General features: G+C 49.0%; 1 protein-coding gene across 1 annotated transcript; it reads right to left on the minus strand.

The window, feature by feature from the left end:
• Positions 1-1140: 1140 nt before the first annotated feature.
• On the minus strand, positions 1141-4974 carry LOC119398029 (pleckstrin homology-like domain family A member 1). Its single transcript, XM_037665294.2, has 2 exons — positions 4607-4974; positions 1141-2273 (listed from the first exon to the last, which is right to left on the minus strand). Exon 2 carries the CDS (start codon positions 2237-2239, stop codon positions 1730-1732), a length of 510 nt encoding a protein of 169 aa, XP_037521222.1. The 5' UTR covers positions 2240-2273; positions 4607-4974; the 3' UTR covers positions 1141-1729.
• Positions 4975-9962: the final 4988 nt, after the last annotated feature.

Consider the following 9962-nt stretch of genomic DNA (forward strand, 5'->3'; position numbering starts at 1 on the left):
ATGTTCCGTGCGGATATTTTCCTTAACGTGGAAATCGAGAAACGCGGCAAAAGAAAGTTCTGCATCACCGCCGGCAGTTCAGCGTTACCTACACTAGCAGCATTTTGCCTAAAATTGAGGAAAGAAAAATGAGCAGGAGCATAGCACAACATGACTGACACCAAAGGTATCGGCCACCCATATATTCGTCAAGTCAGAGCGCGTTTGCAGACAAACCTGTGCAAAGCAGCCAAGCAAATGTTCCCGGCTAATACGCTCTCTCTCTCGGAGGTCACATGTTGGGCCTTCCTCGAAGGAAAAGGTTGAAGACCTTCGTGAGGTGCTTCGCTTGGCCAGGCTGGCCGCGTGACGTAATTTCCTACTACTAGTTTATTCCGCCCTCCATGTTGCACACAAGTGGAGTGTTATTCTGGACTTTGTCAAATTCCGCCATTCGTCAGCACTAATTGGTCCAAAAGGTTGCTTCAGCCTCTCCGATCAACCTAAAATGCCACCATTACGAAATTTGACAATATGGCAGAATTCGACAGTGTCTACATTAGCATCTCTGGTTCAAAGGCAGTAGTGCGATTTAGTGGCGCTGTGTGGATGATCATATATGTATTTCTTTCTCCTTGTCTCTCGCTTAGCGTTTCGCCATTATTACACACGAAGGTAGCGATTGACATAGGCGTACGCACGATGGGGGCGGCGGTCCCCCCCCCCCCCCGCGAAATCACGTAAAGGGGGCCGAAGGGGCACCTAAGGGGGCAAAGTCTGGGCCGTACTTTTACTGAGTCAGACCTGTCCCGTCGTTGCTTGAAGATCAGGGTTCACTATAATCAGGGTTATGGCCACGCAGGTTTTGGGGGATAATGGCGACGGAAGGCCCCTGATGTTGCATTCCAAGATCTGTTTACTTCCAATTTTTACTCCCGGAAAGCCAAGGACCAATGATAGGCCATTACTAGAAGCATGTCATCGCTTCCTTTTCATTTTTTCATCGATTGCTCAGCACGTTTTCTTTTGGACACGACCAACCGATGGGGAGGGGGGGGGAGGGGCTGAGATAAAACTTTGTGCCCCCTGTTGGAGAACTCTGAGCGCAGTCCTATGGCGATTGAAATTCAACTACCAGAACAAGACCCTGTGCATTTTCTCCTAAACGCTTTATTGATTGCGCTAGACAGTTGGGCCGCGCCCTCATATGTTCACCTGTCCCAGAATTTTTTGCTCTCATAAAGTGCACATTACAAATACTTGATGTCAAATCAAAATTCGTACAACTATTTGACAATGCGGGCGTTACTTCGTGAGTAAAAGGAAAAGAAAGACGTCACAGCATATGAACTTCCAAGTTCGCATCCACGGTAGAATGCACAGAATGGCGAGCTCTCACTTCGAGGTCACGGCCTCTGCGACACTGAACACCGTGTTGAAGTCGTCTGTGCAACCGCTGAAACACTACTGAAGGGCCGGCCTGTCCTTGCGTACTCGAGGCGGTCTTGGTGACGGCTATGTAAAAGAGACCTGTGGGTCACTGCTCCACGAAGGAAACAACACTGGAGTTAACTCTCGGCGTATATATTAAGCATCTCAGTACTTTTGATAAGAGAAAACGCACCAGCAGTAAGACATCCATTGTGTTTCGAATGCAAATGCTGCATTGATATAGTTTCGATTTCAACTTCAGGCGGCATTTGATCGCTTCACAATTTGCCGGTGCTTCCACTCTCGCACAATAATACACTCAGGGAGAACTTGAGCTCTTTTGTTCTTCAATCTTTACGGACTTCTTCTTGGCGTAAGTCTGGTACGTCTGTGTGTACACGGTGTGCTTCCGCGGAGGCTCCACCGTTGGAGGGGGCGTATAATCGATCGGCGGCTCTATGTAGTACGGGTGAAACGGGTATCCGTTACGCTGCTGCTGCTGCTGCGGATCGTGGAATGGCGGCAATGGTAGTGGCTGCGGCTGTTGCTTCGGCTGTGGCTGCGGCACCGGCTGTGGAAATGGCTGTGGATACGGCTGTGGCGGTTCTTCCGGGCGCCACTGGTGGTGGTCGTGCTGCTGCCGAGGGTCCATGCACGGCGACTGCGGTTGCTGGTGGTCGTCGGCGAACAGTGGATGCGTCATCTGGTTGCTGCTGCTGCTTCCGTTGTTGCCGAGGTAGGAGCGCACGTTGCATAGCAACCAGAGGCCAAATATGCCGCACGCGGCTATGACGATTAGCAGAATAAACCACAGCAGCAGGTTCTCCATGAGCAGCGCCAGGGCTGATGTGTATGTGGGTCTTCTGCACGGACAGCACAAAAAACACATTCAGATATCAAGAACAACCAACGGGGCGTGAGCTCAAATCACAGGAGACTTTAGAAGACAGCGGAGGTGTGACGCAAGTAGGCCAGAAGACAAAAGTAGGAGGCGTCACAGCAAAGCTACGTTAAATGAACAATATGTGTAGCCTAGATTAAATCATGTGCTACTATAAATTATACTTACGTTTTTGAGTAGTAAGAGCTATATTAGGGGGCTGGGCCATATACCAGAACATATACATACATAGTAGCGAAATATTACGGGTGGCATTAAACTTCCCAAGTCTCCACACCTTGTCGCCATGCTGACAGCGTTTACACGCGTGGTTAAAGCAAGTAATTATGGGTGAATAGCCGCTACACTGCACACAAGCCGCAGACAATTCCCTTCACTCTTGAGCTTGTGTGCACGCCTGACTTTTCCAACGTGAATTAGTTCGCGGACCGCTTGCCCAGACCGGACGAGCTGGACTGCTTGTCCAGACCAGCCCGACTCAAACGGTCTATAGAAAAGAGTTTTTTTCGTGTCTAGTGGACGTGTCGCGGACGCTGATCAAGCTCGACTTATCGGTTAGCTTCCGCAGGTCGCATCTTTGCATCGTCCCTCCTCAACACCCTCCTCAAATTTCCTTTTTTCCCCTTCCCCTTGTTATCCGAATGTGGAATAGCAGTTTAGGGGCGCATGCTAATCCTAATCTTCCTTCTCTCTGTGTGGCATTTCGTGCCAACTCGCTGCATTCGATTTCCATTTCGTGTGAACTTATCCTTGTCTAGTCTAAGAACTGCTCGTCCAAGCGGGCTAATGCCACCGAAATTTTCGCGAAAATTGGCGACATTGATCCCCTCTAAAGGGGCACTAAGGAGGCAACACAATTTCCCTCGTATCAGCAAATTACCTTTCCACAATACATAAAGCACCTCTCCCTTGCTTTGAGAAGACGCTTGCGGTAAGCCAGAAAACGCACAAAAAGGAAATACAGGCAATGAAGCCACATTCTGGTTGCCTCCCTAACTCGTCGTGACGTCATAGATTTTGACGGCGTCTGCTATAGGCCTACGTAATTCGGTAAAAGTTATTTGCATTGTGTTCTAATAGAGCAGTGATAGCCAAGCAAGTTCGGGGAAATTTTATTGATCCAAAGTGGCTTTGAAATCCGTGAAGTCACACAGACATTCGTGTGCTGAGGTTCTGATGCAAAATTCAGAAATGCAAGATTCACATTGATTTTCTCGTCTCTGAATGAGCATACGCTGATGAAATGAACCATAGAGTTCCCAAAGGACAATTTATAATTCTAACCTTATTTAGTGTTTCACTTTGTGTCCCTTTAGAGTCTAGACTACGTGGACACAGAATCGCAAACATCGCCCTTTGTAACCGCTTTTTATTAGTGGTACGAGCACCATGTTACACACGTGTTTCTCCTCCAAGCACTTCCGGTCCAGCACTTACTTCCGGTTTTAGGAATACTCAGAAACAAGTATTTCAGAAAATAGAAATACAAGGCTCTGAAGTTAAGAGTTATATTGGACACATGTGATATCGGAGCATAACTTGACTTAAGGGCCAATTAACTGTCAGGATAATTGATGAAAATTATTTGAGTTCACTGAAAAATTTTGAGCAGCTGGCATCGTTGCGGCATCTGGCGGATCAGATCTCAACCACGGGCTTTGTACTACATGGCCTCAGCGATCCGCTTCGGCGGCAGGAATGCGCCAGGGCACATGAACGTCGATGTGCGAGTGCCACAACCAGACAACTAAGTCAAGGATCGCCTCCAGATTTTTTTTCTCAGGCTTAATTCTCTTTTCTTCTTTCTTTTCCTTGTGTAGACAGCATCTGAGCTCACTATATAATGGCACATTCGTGTGGTCGTTTGAGAGCGTTCTGGCCGTGTTTGAAAGGGGTGAATCCAACAGCTTTAAAGAACTACAACGAGAATAAGCAGGTATCTAAGTCATATTCCTCTTTCCTTATCAGGTATTGGGTCGCTTATTTTGGTAGTAGAGCTCAGTTGCTCCTTTACATCTATTTTTCATAGCCTCCGGAGCGCTCTGAAACAACCACCAAAATGTACCATAAGAAAGAAAGAAAGAAAGAAAGAAAGAAAGAAAGAAAGAAAGAAAGAAAGAAAGAAAGAAAGAAAGAAAGAAAGAAAGAAAGAAAGAAAGAAAGAAAGAAAGAAAGAAAGAAAGAAAGAAAGAAAGAAAGACGAATAAACACAAATTCTACGCAACTCCAGTCGTCTACCAAGACACTGAGTGACACTGAGGAGGCTAGAACGTTTAGAGACGTCGGTATACCTACCTTGGCAGCAAAAGAGTAGCGCTCAGCGCGTGGATGATCGTCCCAGTGACGTAGTCGACGCTGAGCTGCTGCGTAGAGGCGCGGAGACATGCGGGGTGCGTTCGACTCGTCGGCGCGTATTCGGCAGAGGCAGCGGGATGGCTGGCTCGAAACGTTTGCGGGCACCGGCGGCACGGTGCAATAACGTTGTCGGCTCAGCGGTAAGCATCCGTCTCCTTCCGTGCCCGAATAAGCCATGTGGAACGGATGCGAACAGTAGTAGCTCTAAGCGGCGTATCGGGCATGGCGCGGCGAGGGTGGACGCTGGCACTCCCCTGCCTGGCAAACAAGCCATTGACTGTCGGAAAACCTGGCTGCGTTGCTGCTCTCGTTTGAGTTTCCCGACCCCCGCTTGAAACAGTGGGGAAAACGTGTGACGATGAAGAATCGCGACAGTTCTGAGTTGAACTTTAAACGTGTGCTACGCACTGACGTAGCCAGAGGCGAAGGGGGGGAGGCTGTTTAAATCCCCCGAAATTTTTTTCACTGTTGCATTTTCATATATATAAGCACAAACGCACGCACGAATATACATAAGGTGTGGAGGCATCCCCCCCCCCCCCCCCCAGTACCCTTTATCTCGAAAAAATTTCTGCCTGCTCCCCTGGTGCTTTCGAAGCAGAAACAAAGAGAAGGAACGAATAAATGTTTTTACGCGTTCCTGCTCTTCCTTTCTGCTTGCGCAGCACGCCTAAAGTTCAAGTATGAAACAACTATAGTTCGCGTTTCCCTTTAAATTTCGGCTCCCTCATGCGCTCCATCATATGCATGCGCAGGGTTCCCCATTAGGGCGGCCCAAGGTTCATCGCAGCGCCGCCCCCCTACTAAGTCAAAGTATGGGGCAGATATTGCCTTCCCCCTCTTAGGTGACTGGGAAGGAGGGACTTTTGACCACTCCTGTACATATGGCGCAACACATCTCCAATGTTCGTCCGGAGCACTGGTTGTCCGATAGAGATACCAGCACATTTACAACAGCTGGACCACCCAACGACATCGTCGGCAGAGGAACTTGCTCCGGATTAATTCAAACCACCTGGAGTTCTTCGAAATGCCGCCTGAACCTAAGCGGGCGGGTGCATTTCACTCCCATCGAAAATGATGAGGCGGCCGTGACCGGAAATCGAGCTCTCGTGCTTATAGCATCGCTCTGTGTAACCTCTGGCGATTGTACAGATACGTATATAGCGCTTGCGTGCGTATCGCGCAAACATGCATCGCGACACCGGAGGCGCGCAGAGACAACGCCCACCGTTCTCACCTCTCCCTGTCGAGCGCGATGATCCGTAATGCGCGGCACACAAAGGGGAATGGTGCATTGTGTCGTCGCCGCTTGTCTATCAAACGGCCACAACCAGTCACGCGGTCGATGTCGTGGATCAACCATTTATTAATAAAGCGTATCGTTCGACGAGTGCGACAGGACAAATGTTTGACAAGCTCGTTGAATGACAGAGAAGGAGGGAGCGACGGTTAATAAATCAAGGAGTTTAGAGTGAAAGTGCATGGAACGGCTTTTTGGTGGGAAAATAAAATTGAGTGCGGCGCAGCGCCACCTGGACGGGAGCAGGGGAATAAATAAAGAAAAATGAGATCTTTTAAGCAATGGGCAAATCAGGACAGCACAGCGTGGCGAAAAGCAAGGACACCCGTCTATTTGGACATATCCGTGCACGTTAACGAAGTCGACATGGTCTACAATAATCCGAAGTCCCAGCTATACGGAGTGGCTCAAAACTATGCCTTGAAAGAATAGACTGTTGGGCGAGTTGGTAACACATGACATGTAATAGTTGAAACCACCCTGCGACACGTAGACCGGGACATTTACAGGTAAGAGCGTGTGTCAATTCATGGTTACGTGGTCAATTCATCATCTCGATGCCGTCATACACATTCATATGCAGTCTACAGATAGTAGAAATAACATACGTACAATATAGTGCAGTGAAACACAAAAATACGTGCTAACATAATCGTGTGTAAGTACATTTTAGAAACACGTACCAGAAAACGCGCCGAGCAAGCCTCCATTATTTTTGTTAATAATAAGTTGTAGGGTTTAACGGGCCAAAACTATGATATGGCTATGAGGCGCCGTAGGGGACGGCTCCGGAAATTTCGACTGTCTCGTGTTCTTTAACGTGCACTGACATCGCGCAGTACACGGGCTTCTACGGAGTTTCGTCTCCATCGAAATGCGACCACCGCCGCCAGGGTCGAACCCGCGACTTTTGGGTCAGCAGTCGAGCATCGTAACCATGAACCGTACCATCCCTGCATAAAAAAAAAAATTGCTAAGCGCAGCGAGAATTCAAAATCGAGGCAGGGAAAAACGAAGGGGCAACCGCGCGAAGCATTTGGATATCCGTCGGGAAAAGCAGATAAACAAGTCCCTACATTAATGCTTTTTTTTTTTCAAGAAACAAAAGACGACGAAGGCAGTCGGTCACGGGACTGCAGCTCTGGACGCCGGGACGTCAGTCTGCCAGAGTCAAGCGAGCTAGTTGGGCGTGTGTTATTTCGCTCAGTTTTAGATGCGAAGTATCTTAAGGCCGAGCTCAATCCGGTGGTGGTGGTGTGCGGCGTGACCACCCTTACTGCGCATGCGCATACCCTCCCCACACACCTCCTCTTTACTCACCCTCTCCACTTTCCCTCTCCACTTCCCTCCCCCTTTCCCTCTCCCCTCCCCCTTTCCACTCTTCCTCTGATACACGGGCTAGACATGCCGAAATTCTCTCCTGCGCAACGCCGCGATGAGCTCGAGCGCATGCGCGTCCCCTCCCCTTCTCTCTCCTCTCCTACGCTGCCCCCTTCTCGCCCGCCTGTCGACCGCGTTCCCCGCTCGCCCTGTGAGAATTAACGGCCAGGCTAGATGGAAGATACGACGCGCGTAGCGTCCCTCTTCGCGTTCCACGACGCGAGGTCGGTAGCATGCCCAACGAACGCCAACGGAACGCGATCGTGCAAGTGCTCCGGCTTCGCATCGCCTCATGGTCCCCTTTAGCGGGAGATGGTGTAATTTTTTCTTTGTCAGGCCCTGATACCGTGCTTTTAGCATGTCAAACGGAGATATCGGCATGTTTCAAACGTAAAGCGCGAATCACGCAGTGTCGTGTTGAGGAGGCGCGATTGCTATAGTGTGACCGAGATAAATTCGATGATAGCAGTTGCAGCGGCATCGAAAAGCGTCGTTTGCCGCCATTTTTTATAGCCGACGTACACGGTTTCGATTACAAGATCCGCATCATTCTTTCACTTCCGTGAGTCCAAATCCGGGCTGTCCAGAGGGCCCGCAATTTGGCGGACGGGCGCTCCCTTCCTGTCCCCACGTGGGTGCGGTCGGCAGCCGACCCTTCCCCTTGAGGGAATCGGCTCCTCAGGACAATTTATGAATAAAGTTCACTGACTGACTGACTGACTGACTGACTGACTGACTGACTGACTGACTGACCTGACTGCTGACCTGACCTGAACTGACTGACTGACTGACTGACTGACTGGCTGACTGACTGACTGACTGACTGACTGACTGACTGACTGACTGACTGACTGACTGACTGACTGACTGACTGACTGACTGACTGACTGACTGACTGACTGACTGACTGACTGACTGACTGACTGACTGACTGACTGACTGACTGACTGACTGACTGACTGACTGACTGACTGACTGACTGACTGACTGACTGACTGACTGACTGACTGACTGACTGACTGACTGACTGACTGACTGACTGACTGACTGACTGACTGACTGACTGACTGACTGACTGACTGACTGACTGACTGACTGACTGACTGACTGACTGACTGACTGACTGACTGACTGACTGACTGACTGACTGACTGACTGACTGACTGACTGACTGACTGACTGACTGACTGACTGACTGACTGACTGACTGACTGACTGACTGACTGACTGACTGACTGACTGACTGACTGACTGACTGACTGACTGACTGACTGACTGACTGACTGACTGACTGACTGACTGACTGACTGACTGACTGACTGACTGACTGACTGACTGACTGACTGACTTTGCGTCACCGTGATTGTGTTTCGTGCTCCGCTTGATGACACCAGGAAGTTTTTGAATAGGGTACACAAAGCTTTGCGTTAGCGTTTGTCGCCACTGCGCATGCGTCGTGCGCTATCCTTTCGTGGTCCCCCGCTAAGTGACGGAAAGCTGCGGGCGTACGCAACGAACGCTATCTTTGCTTACCCCATTCTAAAACTGCCTACCGAGTGGACAGCTTCGTGGTGCTGCGCGACAAGACCAATGTGATACAACTGTGATTTCCTTTTTTTTTTTTTCGTTCCTGCAGACGAAGCGACAAGCCAGCGGTCGTCCGTCTGCTTGGGTCATGATCAGTGATGCCAACCCCAGGGATTTATATTTAGATCTAGGCATTTTCTATCTCTTTCATGAATTTGGCGTCTTTTTGTTTAATCAAGGGATTTTTGTAAGGCTCTGAAAGTGTTGCATTACGCGGCCTATTGACAGGCGTTAGTGAGTAATCACGCGTTTTCAACTAGAAGGATTTAAAAAAACGATAATTTTTGCTATTTCCCGAGTGAAGGCGATAGCAGTTCTGTATTGCGAGATTATCATACGCTGAGTACTGGGGGGTGGGAGAATGACACTGCCGTCGTGAGTGTTTATGGACGTGCGTATCATCATGAGCGCGCTGAGTGATTGTCAATTGCTTTGTGAAACTAGAAACAATTTTGTCTTTTAGTGCACAGGAAAACATGCCAAGTTCATGCTCGGCGCGTGCCTTCACCTTGCAAGGTTGCTCCGTGTCAAATAACTTCTGGACCAGGATTCTTCGACAGCAAGCGAGCGAAAGTAGGACTAACAATTGGGCGAGTTAGTACAGATTCATTATTATGAAAATTGCCCGACGGAAAGAGACGAAAAGATTGTTCGCGTGTTTTCAGTCTTCCAGAGCGAAAGTAGTGACAAAAGCATTTGGGCAAATGGGAAGCTGATGGAAAGTACACAGCATGGCTATCAGCCAGCAAGGAAGGGCCCCTGTATTTCACTTCAAGTCATGCAACGCTGATTGCAAATGTGAAAAATTAGAAATTGACCACCACCTCGCAAGCTGGAAGCACAAGAAAGGCGCTACAGTCTTGCAGTCGACCTGGACGATAACATCGATGCCTTCAATGAGTGGGCAAAGCGAACTTGACTACTATGTCTGTCTCTATACTGGCACCATCTGCAATTAAGCCCTTTATGTGCAATTACAAAAAATAATGTAGAAAGAAGACCTTCAGTGGCTGTTAATATGCTGTT

This window comes from Rhipicephalus sanguineus, chromosome 6 (genome assembly GCF_013339695.2).
Source record: "Rhipicephalus sanguineus isolate Rsan-2018 chromosome 6, BIME_Rsan_1.4, whole genome shotgun sequence".
NCBI lineage: Eukaryota > Metazoa > Arthropoda > Arachnida > Ixodida > Ixodidae > Rhipicephalus > Rhipicephalus sanguineus.

Excerpts from the sequence above, each read along its gene's own strand:
- LOC119398029 (XM_037665294.2), bottom strand. The coding sequence starts at position 2,239 with ATGGAGAACCTGCTGCTGTGGTTTATTCTGCTAATCGTCATAGCCGCG.